Source organism: Rhipicephalus sanguineus, chromosome 2 (assembly GCF_013339695.2).
Source record: "Rhipicephalus sanguineus isolate Rsan-2018 chromosome 2, BIME_Rsan_1.4, whole genome shotgun sequence".
NCBI lineage: Eukaryota > Metazoa > Arthropoda > Arachnida > Ixodida > Ixodidae > Rhipicephalus > Rhipicephalus sanguineus.
The window spans coordinates 183,461,899-183,485,607 of NC_051177.1; the positions used below are offsets into that span (position 1 = coordinate 183,461,899).

The 23,709-nt window shown below is 48.2% G+C and overlaps 1 protein-coding gene across 1 annotated transcript in view; it reads left to right on the forward strand.

Annotated features, from left to right (window-relative positions):
* The window catches only part of LOC119383912 (uncharacterized), a 56,068-nt gene that overhangs the window by 4,715 nt on the left and 27,644 nt on the right, over nucleotides 1-23,709 (forward strand). Inside the window, exon 4 of the mRNA XM_037652185.2 lies at nucleotides 6,188-6,331. Coding sequence (XP_037508113.1) covers nucleotides 6,188-6,331 — 144 coding nt within the window. The remainder of the gene's footprint in view (nucleotides 1-6,187; nucleotides 6,332-23,709) is intronic.

The window sequence follows — 23,709 nt, forward strand, 5'->3', positions numbered from 1 at the left end:
AACTCGTGACGCACATGGCAGTTGGTTACTTACACGAAAGCCAAAGGTGCGCTTCACGGGTTGTGGCGCGACACGCACTTTGAAACTGATTTTAAACAAGTTCTAGGCTATAGTATTATCCGTTGATATTTCATAGATGATGCATGTGTGTCCACACAAATCTATCCCACAATTTATCTCGCCTTCAAAATTTTGTGCAAGTGCTCGTCATGACAACAAAAGCAAGTGTTCTGGGGCATCTGTGGCCGTAACTTCACCCCTGAAGACACCACCACAGTGCTCATGTCTACACATACCTGCAATCGTTCTCAGATACCTTTAGTTTGCCTGCATGATTCTTGGCGTTTGAGATTATCGGCGTACTCGAGAATAAAATGTGCGCAGCCGGTATCGTTGTCACACCTAGCAGTGCAGATGTCAATCATGTGCTTTCTTTCATGTGGCCTACGCAATACACTTCAGCAGCACACCATCATGCTGCCAATGTTGATTGCGGTGGCCACGCGTAGGTGCGCCGCCAGAGTTGATTGCAAAGGTCACACAGAGGGAACTGCAGCTCAACTCATTCATTGCCAGCGTTGGCTGCGCATACGAAGTGTGTCGCTTAATTTATGGTGCCGATATTTTTATGAGTTTATCGCATAAGCACTTACAAAATTTTTAAAAACTTTTCAGGAACTCTAATTAGTGGCACAAATTCAGATACAATGTCACTTGATCATGACCACTGTTGTATCTTCCACAGAAACCCTATGGAATTTTTACTGTTCCAACGTGCTTTCATGCTTTTTAAAGGGATCAATCTGTTTGTATTTTGTGCAAGCTTCCACACGACAGTAACTCTTTTGGTTCAGGCGTGCGTACAGTAAACTCTTGCAAAAATGCTAGCCAAACTTGCACAGTATGGTACAGTGTTATGAGTAATGGACAGGCTATGTGGTGGAGTAGAGAAGCGGACAATGACGAGAAGCACGAGAACGTTCTGAGAGGAGCGAGTACAGAAAGGTTTGCAAGACATTGGTGCTGTATTTTTCATTCTGGCGAAATTGATGGAATGGCCTGGGCAACAGCAACCCCGATTAAACCATGACCCTACCGTGCTCATCAAACTGGTTCAAGAGTAGCTGGGCCATTTAAAGACAAGATTCATGGCTGGAACAGTGAAACTCACACGCACTTAGGAGAAGAATGGACGCACAGCACCTTCAAAGCTTCCAGTGAACTACTTCACCTAAGCGTCAAGGTACAACTTAACTATGTTGTTTTTTTTATTCATCAGCCATTCATTGCTGGGGGTTTCTGGTGTACGTGGCTCTCCCCTTCCGTGTGAAGCGTGTGCTTTGTGAGCGTCCCCTTCCCTGTGAGATGGAGTGCTACAACTGCTGCTGGGCGCCACATTGGAGAGAAACTATATCACCCGTTTTCCCTAGGAAACAACCTAGGGAAAACTCAGGATTTTTAAGCAAAATCGTGAACTCTCAGTCAGTGTACTCTCCTAGCTCTTCTTACGCAGTGTGACCTTGTAAAAGAGCCTCATCCTCACCACGGGTGGTACAGGCAACAGTGTGGGCCAGCTCAGTCTATGTGCGAACTTGGTAGCATAGATCAGTGACCCTCTGTGCAATGGCAGACTTCATGTCACTGGGGGTCACCGGCACCCCAAACCCTATACACAGTGCATGCACAGTAGTTTTAGGCACGAGAACAGAGTTGCAATAAAAAATTATGCAAGATGACTTCGCATTGTATGTGGGAGCACAACTTGGAACAGTTGTCCCATCAGTAGCGCACTGGAGACAGGAGTGCAGATAGCCAGGCTTGAAGGAGCCACGCTAGTCTGAGTGGCCATTGACTATTGCTCAACCGACGCCCCTCCGTGATACCGCGGCATAGCGCCTGGCAAAGTGTGGGAATGGGCTTGTTCCCTATTGTTGCAACAGCGCAATAAGCATACGACTCGGTTCAAGTGTAAGTGGATGACTCAATGCTCAATACAATAGCCAAGCGTGGAATAGCGTAGTATATCTTTCCTAAGGAACGCATTGTACTAGACCTGCCCACACAAAGTCGGCGAGCGCCTTAGTATGCAGATTACCCATTCCCATGCAGTTGCCGTTGCTGTGAGAGGTACTGTACCGAGGAAACTGTTCATGCGGAATTCCTACAGTTCTCTATCTTGCGAAATGTTTCTACCAAATGGTAGAAGTGTTCGATCGGCACTCGAACATTGTTTACTGTCTTCATAATAATGTAAGGCCTCGCACACAAATTCAACGACTAACTGTGCCCAAAGTGCCACAATTCAGCAATGCACCGCTAGGTTTGTGTAGGTGGTGCAGACTTTGTGGGGTTTGTGCAGACTTTTGCTTGGTTCACACCCAACCAATCTGTTATGCATAGGAGTCAAGCTCACAATTTCGAAGAGCAAGGTTCGATTCTCAGTTTGTCGACACTTTCTGTTTAAATATTGCTACATTATTAAAGTTTTATCTCTGTTTTCACCAGTGGAAGGAGCCATAATTTTGTTTTAAATTATGTATTGGGTTCCAGCATGCTGTGAGTATGCATGCAAGAAGTAAAGCAAAAATAATGCGAGATTAATTACCTGTTGTCAGGTACACCTTTAGTACCCAGTGGGATTTCCTCCTCAAAGGCAGCTCAACATTAGCTGGAGTGCTGGTAATTACACCTTCCGGCTCATGAGTGGGATCATTTCATTAGCCGTGGAGACGATCGACAGTCGTGCTTCGGTTATCTGGATGAAGCCTCTCCAGCATACTTACTGTATTTACCGTATTTACTCGATTCTACCGCGCCCTCGATTGTAACACGCACCCGTTTTCCGCGACCAAAAAAGGAAAAAAAAGAAAACATCGATTGTAACGCGCACCCATTTTTCGTGAGAGAAAAGAACAAAAAAAATTACACCATCTCCCGCTAAAGGGGACCATGAGGCGATGCGAAGCCGGAGCACTTGCACGATCGCGTTCCGTTGGCGTTCGTTGGGCATGCTACCGACCTCGCGTTGTCGAACGCGAAGAGGGACGCTACGCGCGTCGTATCTTCCATCTAGCCTGGCCGTTAATTCTCACAGGGCGAGCGGGGAACGCGGTCGACAGGCGGGCGAGAGGGGGGCAGCGTAGGAGAGGAGAGAGAAGGGGAGGGGACGCGCATGCGCTCGAGCTCATCGCGGCGTTGCGCAGGAGAGAATTTCGGCATGTCTAGCCCGCGTTTGAGAGGAAGAGTGGAAAGGGGGAGGGGAGGGGGTATGGGAGAGGGAAAGTGGAGAGGGGAAGGGGAGAGGGTATGCGCATGCGCAGTAAGGGTGGTCACGCCGCACACCACCGGATTGAGCTCGGCCTTAAGATGCTTCGCATCTAAAAACGTCTGTAGGAGTCAACCTTCGCGCATTCCGAAGAACAAGTATATGTGTTTTAAAGAACTAAAGCTTCATAAAATAAAACACGAAGTCAAACAGCGGGCCGTGGTGCACTCGTCGCGGCACCGGCATCGTGGTGCACTCGTCGAGTATTTGGAGTCTGCACTTCCATGCCGTCGATGCGAACGCACAACGGGATGACGAGCTCCTCAGCACACGTACAAACTAAAACAATGGCCGAGGCGCGTAGGAGGCGGCCATTTTGAAATGCCGATGACAATATGATAACCGAGTTTTTTTTTTTTTCGGTACTCGATTCTAACGCGCATGCGATTTTTGGACTCGTTTTACCGAAAAAAAGGTGCGCGTTAGATTCGAGTAAATACGGTACTCGATTCTACCGCGCCCTCGATTGTAACGGGCACCCGTTTTCCGCGACCAAAAAAAAAAAAGTAATACATCGATTGTAACGCGCACCCATTTTTCGTGAGAGTAAAGAACAAAAAAAGTCCGTAGGAGTCAAACTTCGCATATTCAGAAGAACAAGTATTTGGGTTTTAAAGAACTACAGTTTCAACAAAGTAAATCACAAAGTCAAAAGGTGGGCATTGCCGCTAAAACTGTCACCACTACGGCGGCGATACGAGTCGCGTAATGGATCAGTCCTCGTCGCTGTCGGACAACTCCTTGTCGCTGTCAACGCTCTTCGATTTCGGGAAACCGGCCCTGCTTTGGTCCACTGAAACCTTTTCGTGAAGCTTTGCTGTAAAAAAATCTTTTGCTTCTGTTTGCGCCAGTCTCGCATGCACGTTTCGGGAACTCCAAATGACTGCGATGCGGCCCGATTTCCGTCCGTCTCTGCACTTGTAATAACTATTCTTTTAAATGCTGCATCATGGTGCACTCGTCGAGTATTTGGAGTCGGCACTTCCATGCCGTCACTGCGAACGCAGAACGGGATGACAATCTCCTCAGCACACGTACGAACTGAAAATGGCAGAAATGGCCAAGGCGTGTAGGAGGCGGCCATTTTGAAATGCCGATGGCAATACCATACCTGCCAAGTCTCCCGGATTACCCGGGAGACTCCCGGATTTTGAATGTTTCTCCCGGTTGTACGGGTCATAGGAAAATCTCCCGGAAATCCAGTTTTGCCCCGCGCATCCAGTGCATTGTGCGCCCCGTGCGTCACGGTGACGCGAGGTGGGACGTTTCGCTTACAGATGCGCTACACGCAATTTAAAAATTGATCCTAAATGTGTTATAGGTTATATCAGCCGTTAATATTTCGTAGATGATGCGTTTGTGTACACACAAATCTATCCCTCAAGTTATCTCGCCTTCAAAATTTTGTGTCACTACTGCTTTAAGCGGAGAGCCAAGCACTTAAAAGGGTAGCCGTTACCGATGTCTTTCGAGATGACGTGTTCGCCAGCGCTTGCGACCGTCCCCTTCTCAACGGCGCCCCTTATGGTCCCGACTCCCTTTCCCGACGAAATAACTGGTAAGCAAGCGACGACGGGCCTCACACGCGGAGCGGTGTTATCGCATGTGCCCTTCGCGCGACGGTGACGGCCGGGTCGTTTCATCTCTGCTTCAACCGCGTTCGTCCCTAGAGCTAGCGCGCATTTACTCGCACGTGAAACAGACGATGCGTAAGCGATGTTATCGGTTTGGACTCTGCACAGATCAGCGGCGACCGCAAAATCCTGCTGACAGTGTCCATATAATTGCTATCGCAGTAATCGCAGTACCCCCCCCCCCCTTTGAGTAGATCTCCCGGATTCCGTTTCTCCAAACTTGGCAGGTATGCAATACGATAACCGAGTTTCTTTTTTTTTTTTCGGTACTCGATTCTAACGCGCATGCTATTTTTGGACTCGTTTTACCGGAAAAAAGGTGCGCGTTAGATTCGAGTAAATACGGTAAGCTGTATCTGACTGTAGTTTATTAAAATGTAGTCTTTTACCGTTAGAGGGTTCATGTGGGTCCTTGAAATTCTTGAAAACCCTCGAATTTGAGGCTCATTTTCAAGGTCTTAAAAGTAAAAATTTTTACAGACCTTTCAGAATCTGTGAATTTCTTGAATTTTGTTTGCACTAAAGATGCAGTGATTGTATTTGAGAAAATTTTAACCCCCTTGAATTTCTTTTGTGAGGTTGTTGAAAATATGGTGGAGGTTTCGTAGAAAGGTAAACATGCAACCTGCTGTGGTGGTCTAGTGGTTATAGCGCTTGACTGTTGACCAGAAGGTCGCTGGATCGAATCCCTGCCATGGTAGTCACATTTCAATGGCGGTGAAGTGCTAGAGGTCTATGTGCTTAGATTTAGGTGCACGTTAAAGAACCACAGGTGGTTGAAATTTCCGGAGCCCTCCACTACGGTGTCTCATAATCGTATTGTGGTTTTGGGAAGTAAAACCCCAACAATTATTAAGTTAATATGCACCTAATGGACGCTTGTGAACATCTGGCCACATTGATGGTGGCTTCTGCTTTGTTTGCTGTGTTATGTCCAGTTGAAAAATACTAATTCTGCACAAAGATGTTAATGTTGCCAAGAACAGGCAACTGAATTTTCAGCAAACAGACACTTGAAGGCCAACACGGCACTTAATAGTAATGAACGTAAGCCTTAAATGGGAGTTTTGAGTAAGATACCACAAAGGTTGCGAAACCCTAAGGCAGCCAGGATGTGTTCACAGCTCACTATATTTGAAATGGCACCATGTGCCACTTCCTGTAGAAGGGACATTGCAGAAACAGCTTTTTTCCAATAAGTACTGATGGAAAGTTATCTCTATTCCAGACACCAACCAAAGATCACTGGAAGAAGATAGCCAGTGGATTTTCCACTAGGTGGCAATTCCCCAACTGCTTGGGGGTTGTCGAAGGAAAGCACGTGGCAATTCTACGCCCTCAACAGTCTGAAAACAAGTACATCAACTACAAGGTACTACTACATGACGACATTTTGATTCAGTTTGCTTTGATCTCTGACATTTCTGTTTCTTTTAGTAGTTGCAATTACGCGTAAAAGCTTAACGTTTGCATTAGCTTGTGGTTAAAAAATAAGTCACAGTTTTGCCACAAGGGCAAAGCAATGAATGAGATAGCAACAAATCGGAATGTCACTCGAAGAACGACAAGCAGCTGTAAACTTGCTGCGTGCTGACTAAGCACAAAGGACGCACGAAAAGAACACACACAAGGCGAGCGCGAACAGCTGTCACAGCTCAACACTTGCAGTGCACTGCTCAAGCACAAAACAGGACGCATGAAAAGAATGCGCAGGTATACACAGGACGAGTGCGAACTAACAACTGTCACAGTTGTCACTTCAGCTAGCCTCTACTTTGGCTCTTCTAGCTAGCAGCTCACTCCTTTCACAAATGTGGCCACTGCAAGGAGCGAAGTGACCTTCGTGCGGTCTGTAGCTTCAACGCTAACTTTGCGGTGAAAGCACAAGGCATACGAACCTCCCTCTCAAGTGATAAGTGCGCGAGCACGGGTGACCGCGTCATGTATGTCAAAGTACAAGTCAGAGGTGCACATCCCAACTCCGGCGAAACACCAGAGAGTTTTAGAATCGGGGACACGAGTCGCTAGGGGACCCAAGAAATTTGCGAGCCAACAGGGTGCATGCTCAGAACCCAAGCCACTGTTGGGCTCTTGCGCTTGCATTGTCCCAAGACCCAAAAATAGAAAACTAGCATGGGTCACCAGCGAGACGACACAAACACAGCGCGGGCAACGGCACAGCGTGTCCCGCTTCTCGCATAATTTTAATTTCACCACATGTGGTGTCCCGTGCCTTTGACCCAACGCCGCCTGTGTTTGATCCAACTCTGAAACGTTGCTGCTCCTCCGAAAGCAAGCGCAGCCTTCCCAACGCAGCTACTAGCGGGGCGACAGCCTTTCAAGTGCGCCCCTCATGCCATCTCGCGGGTGTTAATTAACACGCTGAAGCTCCTGCGACCTCTGGATACCACTTGTAGTAACTGGTGTATATATATATATATAGCTCGCCACTAGTATGCTGGTGGATGTGTACTGTGTGGCAGAATTATGTAACGCAGCGCGCTGCGGAGCGAGGGCTCGCAGGTTCGAATGCCCGGTCGCACGCTTCAGAAAATTTTTCTTGTGATTAATTTTTATGTGTGGCTTTTCTATATATATATAAATATATACACGAGACGTGACAGCGACGGCAAAAACACGTCGAGGGTGTCCATATAATTCCTATCGCAATAAAATCACAGTTTCGCTAAAGAGCACAGCAATGAATGCGATACCAACAAATTGTATTGTTATGCGAATTAAGGCTAGCAGCTAAATCTTCTTGAATTTGATCTCGCATAACTCGACAAAACGCTGGTCTAAGGAAATATGGCCGCTGCAGGGACCAAAGCTGTTTTCGTGTCTCTAAATGTGAAGTAAGTGTTGAGAGCACAGCAAGTTTACGAGCTGTCTCCTGATGCCTCGAGATAATGCTTGCACCAATGACTGTGCCCGTCGAGCGACGCAGCCCCTTCCCTCCCGTGGCGTCCCTTCATGCTCACGAAAGACAGGTGGGGCGTTTCCTCTCAGTTTGATGAGCACTCAATGTCAGGCCTCACACGGGAGGTGATGTTATCGCATACGCCCTTTGTGCGACGGAGACGGTTGGCTCGTTTTTATCTTCGTTTCAGCCGCCTTCGTTGCCGGGGGGCTATTCTCGATGTGTCCACCTTGTGGACTGTCCACTTCGGCTGCCGCTGATTGGTTGGAGCTCGGTGAGCAGCGTGTCCCCTGTTTCCGGTTCTCCTTCCGCAACGTAATTTTGATGTCGCGAAGCTTTCACAACTCTTGACTCAAACCAGAGGGATGGAATGCACTTCACCGCAATGAATGCAGCCCCCAGAGATGCGCTTTTGGACACACATCTCGGCGGCCGTGCGTGAACTCTGATCACGTTAGCCTTCGAATTAGGTTTAATGTGGCCACCCGCCTAACGCCCGTGGAAGGTCGGTCGGCATTCCCTGCATCGTTCTCAAACATCTGAACACGTTCACATGCTAGTTCAGACTTGTGAAGCTTGATTAAGTGTCCTGTTACTGTACATATCATCCACTTTCTTTTTAAGCAGGGAATGTGCTGGCGGGTTCGGTGCGGCGACGTCAAGAGCACCATGACGTCGCGGCTCGCCGCTTTTTTGAGTAACTGAATGCTCTCTGCCGAAGTAAACAAGTCCACAAGGTGGACTCATCGAGAATAGATCCCCAGCACTCGCAAGCTTTTACTCGCGGGTAGATCATAAGATGTGCGGGATGATGCTATCGGTTTGGACAATATATGAAAAGACGGCAGCGGCAGCGGTGACACGGATGGCGATGGCAAAAACCCATCGAGAGTGTCCATATAATTGCTGTCACAATAAAAATTTTTTAAAATTGAGGAACCGTTCAACTCTGAGGTGGATGACCAGCGAAGCTGTTTAGCACATGGCACAGAGGTGACATGATGGAAGCCAGTTTGGTATGTAAGGCCAGGTTAATAGCTAGGCTGTCGACGTTCAATAAACAATAGTAATGCGAAAGCCTTGGATGCCTCATCAAACACTGAAATTGACCATCGGCGTCGTCACACAATTGATGCAAAAAATCGCCATCGCATGATGTCGTCATGACGACATCATAGATCACCAGAACTTGTGATGTAATCATGACGTCGTACACCTTGACATTAGATGATATCATCACATGACATCGTCGCTTTGCACTGCCTGTGTGATTGGTGCACCAATTATGGAGGCAGTGCAAAACCAGGTGAGGTGCAGATAGCTTGCAATGCCTCTGACCCTGAAGGCTGTACAAAACCACGCTAGGTGCAGAGAGTTTTCAGAGGGTGGCGGTGGACGATCAATACATCCAGTCAGAAGGAAAGGAAGAAGAGGATGGCTTTCGCCTTTGAGTCATCTTAGGCGAATGCATAAGGGACTCTGTGTTTTTTTTTCTTTTCTTATTTTACTGCTTCCTAGCGGGCACTAGGGGGTTTTTGGCGTACAAACGGAATGTTCTAGCCATATACAGCTTAACTGTAAAAGGAAAACGAAGTTTGTTATTACCCACGTCACACCGGCGTTTGGAAGGCCTTCTATCCAATAGTCTATTGACTCAGTGGTCAAGCACAATCTGCTCCATGGGGGTTTCGAAGGCCATCGAGTCAATAGTCAAGTATCGAGTCAATGGAGCACCCCACAACTCTATCGAAACCTCGATGGCCATTGAGCGATGGAAGCGGAAACAGCGCGAACATGCCCTCTTGTTCACTGTGTGCTTGTGCTTACGATAAGAAAAAGAAAAATTTAATCAGTATCATAGGTCGGCAAGAAAGTTGGGGCTCACTCAGACTCGCTCAACAAATATATTCCGTTCTGAGGGCTCACTCGGACTCAACTCCCCAAAATTTTCCTCAACCGTACGCACTCGGGCTCAGACTCGCTCAACTTTTTCTCAACCGGACTTACTCGGACTCAAACTCACCAACATATTGGCGACTGTGCCTGACTACGTCCCGCTGACACAAGGACAGCACCGACCCTATTACTATGATGCGGCTTACGACCGATATAACGGATTGCAGCGAGCTGCAGAGGACCCGTTACCCGCATGATAACGAACTTGCTCGTCGTCCACAGCGGCCTAGGATTCGTTTCGACGAACACACCATGAGCCGCGACCCTCCCGTGTGCTACCACTGCGGTTCCACAGGACACATAGCTCGGTATTGTCGTCAACGCCGCCCATCACGAAGGACACCACCCATGTTCTCGCCATCAGGTACCGATACATCATATGACCTGCGGACGACCGACTTGTTTCCGAGGGACCATTTTTCGCACGAGACCAGACGCAGCGATTCGCCAGCCTCTGAACGGAGTTTGACACCACCATCCAACCAACCCCGTCGCTCGCCGTCCCCTCGGCGTCGTACGTCCCCTCCGCCGCCGGGAAACTAGCATCCGTGGCCGATGGAGGTGAGGTCGCCAGACGGTCTTTGCAAGATATACCTCTATCTGTTGTGATGTTAAAAAACAAAGTGAATGTGTTGATTGACGGCATACCGACGATGGCTTTAGTTGATACTGGGGCGACTGTGTCTGTGATGAGCCTCGCCTTCAAAAATCGTCTAGGCCACAACGTTATGTTTTCTTCGACCGACGCCATTACCTTTCGTGGAGTAGGCGGCGAGTGGCTTCATCCCCTCGGTGTTTGTGCTGTGAGTGTTTTGTTGGCTGGGAAAGAGTTTGTGTCGGAATTCCTGGTTCTTCCTTGTTGTTCGCACGATGTGATTCTTGGTATCGATTTTCTTGAGCAATGCGGCGCTTCCGTCGACTGTGGTAGTGGCAAAATATCGTTAAACAAGTTATTTATACCCGCACTTTCTGAGCAAAGCTCACGTGGCGAAGACAGGAACACACTCAGTGTGATCGATGAAGTGACAGCACCATCTTGGTGCCTGACACCCGTTCGCGTCTCTTCTAGTGCCGTTGATGCTGCTTGTGTTGACCTTGTAGTTGGGCCTCTCAGCATAAACTGTGCTAAAAAGAACATACTTGTGCCCTGTTCTGTCGTGTGCATGGCGAAAGGAGTCGCAACATTGTGGGCGCTGAACTGCTCCGCCACGCCGGTTGTGCTTCCTCACGGTATGAAGATCGCTTTCATCGATGAAGCCTCATGCAGCTCAATAGCAGCACTAACTGCAGACCTCACCACAGCTTCCTCTCCTCGCGATAATCGTCATCATAATCTAATGCTCGGTATGATCAGTAAGGATCTCTGTACAACGGAACGGCAAGCGCTGGTACAGGACCTTTCCCGGCATGTTGCTGCATTCGACTTTGAACATGGAGATGCGCCACTTCAGCTACCATCATCCTGCACTCGCCACAGAATAGACACCGGCTCAGCACACCCCATCCTCCAGAAGCCCTACCGAGTGTCATCCTTTGAGCGCAAAGTTATTGCCGAACAAGTAAAAGACATGATGAACAAGGGTGTCGTTCAAGAGTCGTCCAGCCCATGGGCAGCCTCGGTAATCCTTGTCCGGAAAAAAGATGGTTCCTGGAGATTCTGCGTGGATTACAGGCGTCTAAACGCAGTGACGAAGAAGGATGTCTATCCCCTACCGCGAATTGACGTCGTCATTGATCGCTTGCACGCCGCTTGTTATTTTTCCACACTTGATTTGCGATCGGCTTATTGGCAAATACCTATGGAACCTGAAGACAAGGAGAAGACTGCATTCATGACTCCAGATGGCCTGTTCGAATTTAATGTTATGCCTTTTGGCCTTTGCAATGCTCCTGCCACTTTTGAAAGATTTATGGACACAGTGCCGTGCGGTCTAAAGTGGGAGATATGCATGTGTTACCTTGACGACGTTGTAATCTTTGGCCGCACGTTTGAAGAACATAACAACTGTCTCAGCCTTGTCCTCGACTGCATCGAAAAAGCCTGGCTGGTTCTGAATTCCAAGAAATGCCGGTTTGGGCGAACGTCAAACACTGGTTCTAGGACACTTAGTGGACAAGGATGGCGTCAGACCCGATCCTCGTAAGATTGAAGCAGTGAGCTCCTTCAAACCACTGCAGTCTGCACGAGAACTTCGTTCATTTATCGGCCTATGTTCGTATTTTCGTCGTTTTGTTCCCCGGTTTGCCGAGATCGTGTACCCGCTCACAAGTATCCTGCGACAGGACGCAGCCTTCAACTGGACACCAGACTGTGACGCCTCATTCTCCCAACTTAAGTTTATACTAACGTCAGCACCACTCTTGCGTCACTTCGATCCATCTTGCCCGCCTGAGGTTCACACTGACGCTAGTGGTATCGGCATAGGAGCAGTGCTTGTACAACGTCACAGTGGTGCAGAGCATGTCGTCGCATATGCCAGCCGTTGCCTCAGCAAATCTGAACGCAATTATACGGTTACGGAACAGGAATGCCTGGCAGCTGTTTTCACCGTACAGAAGTTCCGCTGTTATCTTTACGGGAGACCATTCAAGATAATTACCGACCATCATTCCTTATGCTGGCTGATCGGTTTGCATGATCCCTCTGGTCACCTCGCACGTTGGGCGCTGCGCCTTCAGGAATACGACTTTACGGTGTCATACAAGAGTGGCCGTCGTCACGCTGACGCAGACTCCCTCTCTCGGATTCCTCTTGCGACTACCGACTGCGATGCTGATAATTTTGACTACTGTCTCGCTGCAGTTACTAGCACGTTTCCCGACGCGGCCGACTTTCAGTGAGAACAACGCAACAATCTCACCATGGATCCGCTTTATGTCGCCGCCCATACTTCCCACGGCAGCGGTCGCTTTACTGTTCGGGACAAGTTGCTCTACAAGACTAACTACTCTAGGCCTGGAGCGCGTTTTCTGCTAGTTGTCCCCGAGAGCCTCCGCTCCGATGTTCTACGTGCCATGCATGACGATGCGACATCCGGCCATTTCGGCTTCGTGCGAACGCTGCACCGCACGCATGAATGCTTTTATTGGCCGAAGATGTACGAAACAACCAAGCGCTATGTCGCTAGTTGCGAAACGTGCCAACGTCACAAGCGACCGGCCACCGCAACGCCAGACCCCCTTCAGCCATTGACACCACCCAGTACGCATTTCGAACATGTAGGAATTGACCTTTTGGGTCCATTTCCTTTATCTAACAATAGGAACCGCTGGATAATCGTCTGCGTGGACCATCTTACACGGTATGCGGAAACAGCAGCCATACCCTCTTCCACCGCTGCTTCCATGGCGGTCTTCTTGCTGCACTCCGTGGTCCTTCGCCATGGCCCACCGCGTGTCATTATCAGCAACCGTGGCCGCCAGTTCACTGCTGATGCTGTTGAAGAATTATACCTCGGTCACACTGGCAAGTTTAGTGTCATTTTGAGCAAGCGCACTTACGCCCCCAGAATGGCACGTTTGCTGCGCGCTGCTACACGAGAAAGGGAAGTGCAATTTGAAAATGATTGTAATGGCGATGGGTACTTAAGTAGCACAACAGGTATTTGTTATTTCAGGCAATGTTTCTTAAGTAATACTGTGTTACAGCTATAACCACCCCTTAAAATAAAATTTACGTACAAACGCGGTGGCTGCAGCCATTGCACGGCGTGCGCTGGGCATGCCCCTGGCGGTCGTGGCTGTAAACTGCCTGAGAACGAGAATAGCAAAGTAGTTTTTTGTATTATAGTATGTTTTAATGCATAAGAATATTCCTAATAAAGAAAACCGATAGTTCAAAAATGCTATGAACTTGGCTTCGGATAATAACTTATTTATTTTCGAGCCACTGCTATCGAGGCTAGACACTCCGTCTCGGCGAAGTGAGTTTGGCGAACGCACTCGCCGGCAAGTGCGCTTTGCAGCGAGTGTCACTAAACGTTCCCGTGTGACAGCGTGCGAATGGCACTAGCGGTGAAGTGCACTCCCTCAAAGTGCACTTAAGTTGCCCCGTGCGACAGGGGTATTACAGTCGAACCCACTTATAACGATCCCAGATATAACGATCTATCGGTTATAACGACCATATTTCGGTCCACTTACGATTTTCCTATGCTACCCATTGAAATTGAGTCCACATATAGCGAACATTTTTCAAAGCCTCCTACTTTTACAACGAACACTTCGGACACGGTCGCGGTAAAAATATGGCGTATACGAAGCGAAAAAAAGTTAAAGTAGGCCTTCTAAAGCATGAGAGGCGCGCGCTCGCGCGTACCCCAGTCCAGTTTACTCGTGACGAAGATACCCGAGACCGGCGAGCACCGAGCACCGCAAGCGCTGCTTTCGGACGCTACGAGCGAGGTCGCTCGCTTTCCGGTCGTTTCTTCAGTGGCAGAATGGCAGTGGGGAATAAAAAAAACAGAAAGAAAGAAATAGTAGGCAGCATGACGCCTTGCAGTCAGCTTTCGCACGGCAACCTTTCCTGGCGCCGTTCTCTGCAGCTACGACCGCCTACGATGAACCTATGTCTTGGAACGCAAGAATCCATAAAATGCAATAAGCGATGACCGCGATAACTTTTCGGCGCTTAAATGTTCACTGCGTCGACGTCACAATGTGCCGCAAAATGTCTTTCATCTTTTCGGTAATGGCAGAGACCGGCCGATCAATGATTACGACTTCCGCGCGATTGCGGCGATTCCTTCACGGATAAGCATCAGAAGAGAGCGAAGGTGATGTGGCGGCCGGCGATGAACGTGCCATTATGATTTATCGCCGACAACCTTATCACAGTCATCTGCAGCTATCGGCTCAGCTGCACGTGAGGCGTAAACTGTTCGGGGTGATGGCGGTACAAGCAGTACAAGCCCGTGATGCCATTGCCATTCGAAAGTTCGCTTCTGCCGCGCCGTGCGAGATAAAGTGCACGTCGCTTCGTGTAAATGAAACTAGCTCGCTGGTGTTGAGCGACACAGGCACCGAGAAACGTTGATGCACTTACAGAGAGCGTATACAGCATGTTTTATTAGGCGGCAACCCAAGCGCGCCGCGCCTGTCGTGCAGGGCCGTCAGAGCATCGCGGAGATGTAGAGTGCGCGTTGCTTCCAAAATGCTTGTCTTCGCCACATTCAACGAACAGGCCGCTCGTCGCACCCGTGCACGTTCCGAAGTGAAGCGGGCACAAAGAGCGCACAAATGCGCGTACAAATGCAAGCGGCCCGGCAGTGATGGCGTGATCCGAGAAGGCGACGCGCTGCACACAACTAGCCAGGGATGATCGGCTCCACGTAGCGGTACCGCGGTTCAATGAAACGTTGTCGCTTCACTGCAAAGACGGTTTAATTCACTCGTGCACGCAGCGGGCCTCGCTTCACAATGCGAAAATGCCTGACTTCTCACCGGAGGAGTTGTTAGCACTTTTCAATAAAAATGCGCAGAGAAAAAAAGCGGCTTGGTCGCTAAATGCACGTTTTTGAGGGCGAGTCCATTTACAACGAACTACCAGTTTTCGCGGCACTTTCGAGTTCGTTATAAACGGGTTCGACTGTACTTCGTATGTGCACTACACAGTTCCGTCATTCAACACCGTACCATCCGCAGACAAATGGTCTCGTTGAACGGACAAACAGAACGCTGACCAACATGCTTACCATGTACGTTTTCGTCAGTTACAGGAACTGGGATGACGTGCTGCCTTTTATCACTTACGCGTACAACACGGCGAAACACGAAACAACGGACTTTAGTCCATTGTATCTCCTGTACGCCAGGTTACCGTGAAGCCCTCTGGACACTTTCTTACCCTTCATTCTGCACAATGACGATTCTGTATCGCAGACCTTGTGCCTCGCGGAAGAAGCGCGTCGGATAGCTCGTCTTCGGACTCTGGCCTTGCAACGTCGTTCGAAGGAGCGGTACGACGACCGTCATGAACAAGTATCGTTCGAAAAAGGCGATTTGGTGTTGCTTTGGACACCGCAACGCAAGCGTGGATTGTGTCAAAAGCTTTTGTCACAATATTCGGGCCCATTTGTAGTTGTGGACCGTCTCAGCCAACTCACTTACGTAATAGCTCGTCTCCTGAGCAATGGTCGACGATCAGGCGGAACGCAGCTCGCTCATATTGCTCGTCTGAAGCGGTTCTACCCTCCTTGACCATCCTGACTCGCCCTACAGGCTTCGTCTGCTTTCGGGGGAATGTAACGGTCATGCGAAAGACAGAGAAGAGAAAGAGAACAAAGAGCTCTTGCAAGGCTGCAGCGCGCTACCACCATCATCCATCTCCTGTAAATAAAACCATCTCATCACAACTAGCTGTAACAATACAGTGAAACCTCGTTAATACGTACCTGCCGGGAACGCGGCATAACTACGCACTAAACGGTAGTACGCATTAAACACCCAAGTACAAATTTGCATTTCCTAGCGTACGCCATCACCGCCAGCAAATAAATAGAGTGCCACAGCAAATATTGCCTAAAGTACCCACCGCAAAGCCTTTTCCTTCTTTTTGTGAAAGTGGAGAAAAGATCCTGGCACACTCGCACAACCGCCCGATAGCGCGTAGTGGCGACGCCGAAGAGCATTTCGAAACTATTGCAGGGTCCGGGATACGCGGTCAACGCAGTGACCGACGTAGCAACAGAACGGACAGTGCCTGCTTTCCGCGGTATATGTGCGTGCGTCTAACCGCGATCTGCTACTAAACGAAAACTGACACAGTTCCAGTGAAACGCGGTACGGCCGCGTGGAGCCGATCGCCTCCCGGCTAGTTGCGTGCAGCGCGTCGCCTACCCGGCTCACGCCGTCACTACCGGGCCGCTTGCTGTGCCACACGCGCGCATTTATCGTGGGAATGTTGTTCGTGCCCACTTCGCTCCAGATCGTGCACAGATGCGGCGAGTAGCTTGTTCGGTTAACGCAGCGATGACAAGCTTCATGCAAGCGATGCGCACTCCGCGATGCTCTGGCGGTCCTGGCAGCGGACGGAGGCGCGTTGGGTGGTCGCCTAATAAAAGCGTGCAGTATGGTTACAACCGCGCTCCGCTTGCTGTATTGTACACGTGCGTTTAGTGTGATAGCGTCAATGCAGCGAGGTTTCTCGGCGCCCGCGACCCGCAACGCTAACTACGCAACAGCGATCTGCTTTCGCTTCTACAAAGCGGTCCGCGCCTGATGACGGCTTAGTAGCGTTTGCTGTCGGGCTAGTTGGTACATGGCTGAAGTTCTTCGTCCCTGCCCGAGCATTTGTGCCATTAATTCAACTTCAGCCTTGAAGACGGCCGCGCACAACGAACCGGCAGCGATCGGCGGCTCAGCGCGTTCAGGTTGTCGCCTAATAAAAGCGTGCAGTGGTGCGATCTTGTACGCGTTACAAAATAAACACGGAGGCGTGGCATGACAACCAGCCGCACGTGACCGCACGCGATTGGTCAATGCAGAGCCGTGACGTCTGTCGCGGTTCAAATGGGCCATTCGCGTGCGGCTGGATGTAACGCCACGCCTCCGTGTTTATTTGGAATGCGTACAAGATCGCACCACAGTAGGCTTAAAAAGTAGCGCTGCGCCGCACGCGTGCCCGAGCAGATAGCTGAAGATACTTATTGCGATAAGGTTGTCGGCGATAGGTCGGTGGCCGCCACCTCGCCTTCGTTCTTTCCCGATGCTTACCCGCAAATACGTCGCCGCAATCGCGCGGAAGTCGGAATCGGGCATCGACTGATCTGCGCACTTCTCAAAAAGGCGGAAGACCTTTGGCGGCACATTCTGGCGTCGGGAAGTTGAGCGGCGCAGTAAAATTTTATGGCACAAAAAGTTATCGCGGTACGCAGCGTACGCACTAACCGGTAGGCATATGGCGAACCACTACGGCTTAAGCGGTCAGCGAATGCATTGGGCTCTATGGGACTCGGTCGGGGATTCGTCGCAACTACGTTTTAACCGTTAGTACGTTAAAAGCGGGTACGTATTAACGAGGTTTGACTGTATTACTCAGCCGGACTAACTCAGACTCACGGCTTGACTTGAGTTTGAGTGAGCCTGAGTGAATCGACTTATGAGTCTGTGAGCGTAAAACTACCTTTTTTCGATCTTGGTGTCAGTGCTTTGATGCCAATATCTCACATAATAGGTGCTCTACGATAGTCTTTTGATCTTATACCTTCCAATACGAGTTATCAGTAATCCATAAGGACATTTTTAATGAAATACCCGACTCACACGAGATATCTTAATCAAGAACTTTCTGTAAAATAGTGCGGGGGGAGTTCATATGGGACCCCTCCCAATTCACGTCTCCGACCAATAAATATTGAGGTAGCGCATGAACTTGAGCGCGTTGAGATATGTGTGAATAGTCTAGTATAAACGTAAGCTGGTATAAGGCTGACAGTAATGCTGGAGATGAGTAGATAGGACCATAGGTCATAGGTCGGCAATAATAGGTGGAGCTCACTCAAAAGATATATTTTGCGCTTAGGGCTCACTTGGACTCAGACTCTCAAATATTTTCCTCAACCGGACTAGGATGGACTCATACTCACTAAAAGTTTCCTCAGACGGACTCACTCGGACTCAGTCTCGCCAAAATATTACTCGCCCGGACTCACTTAGTCAGGCTCACCGGCTGATCTGAGTCTGAATGAGTTTGCCGACCTATGATCAGTATGCTTTAAAAGCGGCGTATGTGAGCTTTACAAAATATTTAATAAAGCATTTTGCTACTTGAAATGTGCAAATTGCACATACTCTCGATAACAGCATCGTGCTTGTCTTCATTGCGCCATCTGGCCGTGTCTCACTCGTCACAATTTCGCTCCTCAAAAACAAAAACTAAATATGTAATCATAACTACGAGTAAACTATTTATTGAAATGTTTGAACAAAAACAACAGATATAGTTTTGATTTTAAATGGATTTATCTTATTTTACTTTCGTTGATATGAACATGAAAATAAAGATCCACAGCGCCACACCATTTTTTACAAGAAACACCTGAACCACTCAACTGCCGTTCAAAACTGTTGTGTAGCAGTGCGACAACTCCATCGAGTCAGTAGAGCTGTGGTGTTTCAATAGCCATTGACTGGATGGCCTTTCAAGAGCGCCCGTGCGATACTGCTATAAATCATGTAGTCCACTGTTGAACGCACTTTTGGATACTTTCGCAGAAGCTCAACTTGAAGATGAACTCCATCTTCCAGGCCATCCGGCGCATGCGCAAATGATAGTCTGGAGGCACTGCGAGAATTCTCATGCTACAGCACGAAGATGCCTCAGAAAGAGGGAAAGGAGTGTCGGAGGAGGTTGTCTTTTGTAGGCTAGCTAGGGGACATCATGTTGCGCCCAGAATACAACCGATCGAGAAGAAAAAGAACCTGGCTTTCGCTTCGGAGTCATCCTAGGGGAATGGATTAGGGACAGTGTGACTCTTTAGCATTGAGGCACTGTTGTAGGTCACGGCGTTTGTCTACCACATCTGCTGATAACAACATTATTTAGAGTGTTATTTTATAAAGTACAATTTTATTGATCCAGTATTATTTGCTAGTGTCAAAAATAACCACTGAAGAAGCTATTCCAGAAATTCAACTGCATGGCACCCTTATTTTTGCATGATCGAGTGAAATATGGAGTACTTCTGAGATTACTTTTTCCATGAGATTTGTACTGAATTCAAATATTTTTAGCTTTTCATAGGAGCGTCATAATAACTATTCAGGTCCTTGAATGTAAATGCAACTTGCTTCTCAAGTGTCTCAAGGATGTCAAGTCAGCTCGTCCGACGTGCTCCCAGATGCAAAATTACCTGCTCCAAAGTCTCCAAGATAGAAAGTTTTGCTGCTCCAAAGTGCTAAAACGTGAAAATATTGCTGCTCCAAAAATTGCTCCAAATCAGAAGTCCTCTGTAGCATCACTGCTTTTATCATAATTAGCATTTCTTATTCAAGCACAGCTTACATTTTCTTTTTTTTCTGAAACATTTTTAGCTGCTTCTTTGCTATCTAGACAAGCTGGGAACGTAGTTGGAATGGCTACATTGAGAACATTACATTTCAAAGAAATTGTAAAGATCCAAGAGATTTGTGCATTTCTCCCTGTTTTGTAATTTTTGAAGTAGATAAAAACCTAATGCCTTTCAGTCGCACGAAAACAAATCCATAGGCATGCGCGAAATATTTTTTTGCAGCAAGATGCTTGGTAGACGAAGTATTGCTAGCGTTGAAAATTTTAAGAAGTAGCCACATCACGAAAAAAAAAGTTTACTCCAAGCACAAGCAAGGATAATATTTGTCAAAGTAACACCATGAAGCAGAATGCTTAAAAATACATTGAAGATGGTCGAGCGCGAAGTCCAGAACAGTTGGCGTGGAATGACCCATCACCATTGCCACAAGTTGCTATGTTGTGAAAGGCACGTGCTGAGCCGACACTTGGTAGTGACCGCTCAACTTCACAAATTGCTTTCCTTCTAAAATCAAAGCTTCCTCCGATCTGCGCATGCGCAGTTAACGCGTGGAGAACCAGTTCCTACTTCCCTGTGACGTTTCTAAACAGCGCTCACTATTCACATGTCCACGATGTTGCGCTTGTCGTAAATAAACTTGCGTCCTTGTAGTGTGGCTGATCACCAGCACGCAGCAAAAGCCCACGGATGATAGGGCTCCTACTTCATGGCTAGCCCCTGCTGCGGAAGCCACCGCCGTCCCCCTTGCGACCGAAATAAATTCCTGTGAGCGCTGAATAAGATGATTAGCTATGGACAGGAGATAATTCTTTGAAAATCCAGGATTTCGCCACCCTGTTTGGAGACAAAGCTAGTAGCCAAAGCGCTACCGCGACACCAAAGAAACGTTCCTTTGTGTTTGGGTCGCACCCCTGCATTAGTCTCGCATTCCACTGCATGGTCACTTGGAACATGCTCGAAAGGAATGAAAGCTCCCAAAAAGCAAACAAAAGACCCAAGCTTTTTCATGCACAGTCAGCGCATCTTTTAGTGTTTTCAATTCAATATGGGAAACCTTGCGTGCATGAATACAGCCATATGAGAGGTTGGTGGTAGAATGTAGGCTCGCCGAATAGGTGGCACCAGGTGGAGCCACGTCGCGCCAGTTAAATTTGGCGAGTTTAAAATCCACGCTGAAAGTATGCACAACGCTTTTAGAGCCTGTAAAATGCAAACCAGAGGCTTGATATGCATGACAATTATACCGTAATAATAAGGAAAGAAAAATGGAGGAAATGTTGCGGACGAACTTTAGGTAATTAGCTTATTTTCTTTAGGAGACAAGAGGAAAGAGCGAGATGTTAAAAAGTAAGATTTTTGTGGATATTTGCCTCTGGTTTGTAAAAATATGAAAGCCTGAGTAAAAAATTTACCCACAACATTTCTTCCATATACTAAAAAAGAATACTAGTTCCGCAAACTCTAGACGTTTTGTCTATATTAATACAATAGCATTGAACTGCTTGTTTCGCAGAAATCTCGGTGTCGGTGTTGGTGTCATTGGTTGTGAGCGAAAAGTTGCTATTGTCAGTGAGCAAAAAATTATGATGGATGCAAATAATAAAACTCATGGGTCCAAGGCGAAATCAAACTGAGGCCTTCTGCGTGGCAAGCAGATGTTCTACCACAGAGCTACTGCAGTGCTTGAAACTTTTGCGGAAAAAAAGCCCTGTAATAATAATAATATCTGGGGTTTAACATCCCGAAACCACTATATGATTATAAGAGACGCCATAGTGGAGGGCTCCGGAAATTTCGACCACCTGGGGTTCTTTAACGTGCACCTAAATCTAAGTACACGGGCCTCAAACATTTTCGCCTTCATCAAAAATGCAGCCGCCGTGGCCGGGATTCGATCCCATGACCTTCAGGTCAGTCGAGCGCCATAACCACTACACCACCGTGGCGGGGCAAAAAGACCTGTACTAATGGTATGTAGAGCAAGGAGCCGCATGCGTGGCAGAAGTGTAGAATCACAACATGTCAATTGCACAACGAGTGGGTGCTTAAAGGCCCACCCATTACGAAGCTCTCAGGCATATTTAATCATCATCATCAGCAACAGCATCAACAAAGTGCACAGATGCATGCATTGCCTTACGGACGCATAGTGGATACTTAGCCGATTTCAATCATTTGCAAAAGGAAGAATTATGGCATAGTGGGCACTTTGCAACTTTACTTGCAGTAGGCATTGTAGGATAGTTTGAAACGGCCAGTGTAACGCGCACAGGCGTTCATTTCCTTGCGGCACGGTTGAGGTGTCGACCGAGAAGCGAAGCTAGGCTAGTGATTGAGTAGGCGATGGGAATGGAGCCCAATTACGCTGTTGTATTCTGCTCTTGAAGCCGAAGCTCAAGTGTCCTCCAAGTTTTTTACGCTGTTGCGGGCATTCCACACTGAATTGCTGTAAGCCTTCTTATATGACAGCCTGTATGTGACACACTACTACAGTCGATCCCGGATATATCGAACTCGAAGGGGACTGCGAAATAGTTTGATATATCGATAATTCGAAATACGAAATATGCGTATTTAAGGCTTTCATTAAAGCACTGCAGGCCTCGACACAGTTTTCTGAAATCGTAAAAAGCGCGAACATGACGATTCGCTCACATATGCTAAAGAACAAGGCGAGAACTTCTTTTGCAAGTTAGCGCACTTTATTTCGCATGAAAAAAGTCCGTCAACTTGTCTTGCTTCTTGCGCGCCGTGAATTCATCAAGTCATCCTCAATATCATTGAAGCTTTCCAAATAAGTAGATTCAGCACCTTCCGCCACAACAGCGGTGATCGACGCTGAACGCTGATGCGAGCTCTGTAGCGCGGTAAAGGGTAAGCGGTGGCAGCGGCGGCTGGCATTTACAAACCGCACGGGTCCATTTCCGCAGCACCGACAACGTCAGCTCTGATCTCGGCATCGATGCAGTCAGAAACAGCTACGTCGTTATCTGCACCGATGAAGTCACTCGCTGTGCTCCCGTCCGATACGGCGACCGGAAACGCTAATAAGTCGTCACCTGGCACCAAGGCCCGTAAGGAAACAGTGCACGACGGTGCTTTACTTGACGTCGTTCCAAGCACATTTTTATCGCTACGAGCGGGACAATGTTTAGTTCGACTCCCGAATGACGATTTATCAAGAACGAAGCGCGAAGTACACATTCCGCTGAACGAATAAACATTTCTCCACCGTCGACATGTTGGCGATACCGATGGCACTTGTGGCTTTGCAGAAGGCAGCAGCTACTTTGGCGAGAAATGTGAAAAAAGGCGTAGCCTCTGAGATGTGCATTTTAAAACCGAAAACACTAAAAATAAGTCACGAGGTTGCGGATCTCGAAGGCCATGCTTTGCGGGCCCGCATACCATCGTGCGCGAACAGACAAGGAAGGGAATGCAAACATTACAAGGCTGCCAAGTCACTTCGAATTCTCATTTTGGTGCCCTTGGCAATCAGCCTCTTTGAAAAACGCTAGCCCATGTGTTAAAACCTGCGGACCGCGCGTCAAATATACCGGTGAACTGACAAGCGCTGCGCAACGAACTAGAGCAACGCAATTTCGTCACCTGCGCGCGACGAGGGATTGGAACTTATAAGAACGCGGCCGAAAAATGATCTAGAGTTGTTAGGAAAAATGCACTTTCTGGGCTTCGGCGCGGGGCAGCGTTCGATATAGCGGATGTTTCGCTGTGCGGGAGTTCAATATACGTGCACACCAGCCCCATACTTTTGCATGGGAAATTCAAGGGGATTTCTCAACTGTTCGATATAGCCAATAATTCGATATATCCGAGTTCGATATATCCGGGATCGACTGTAAA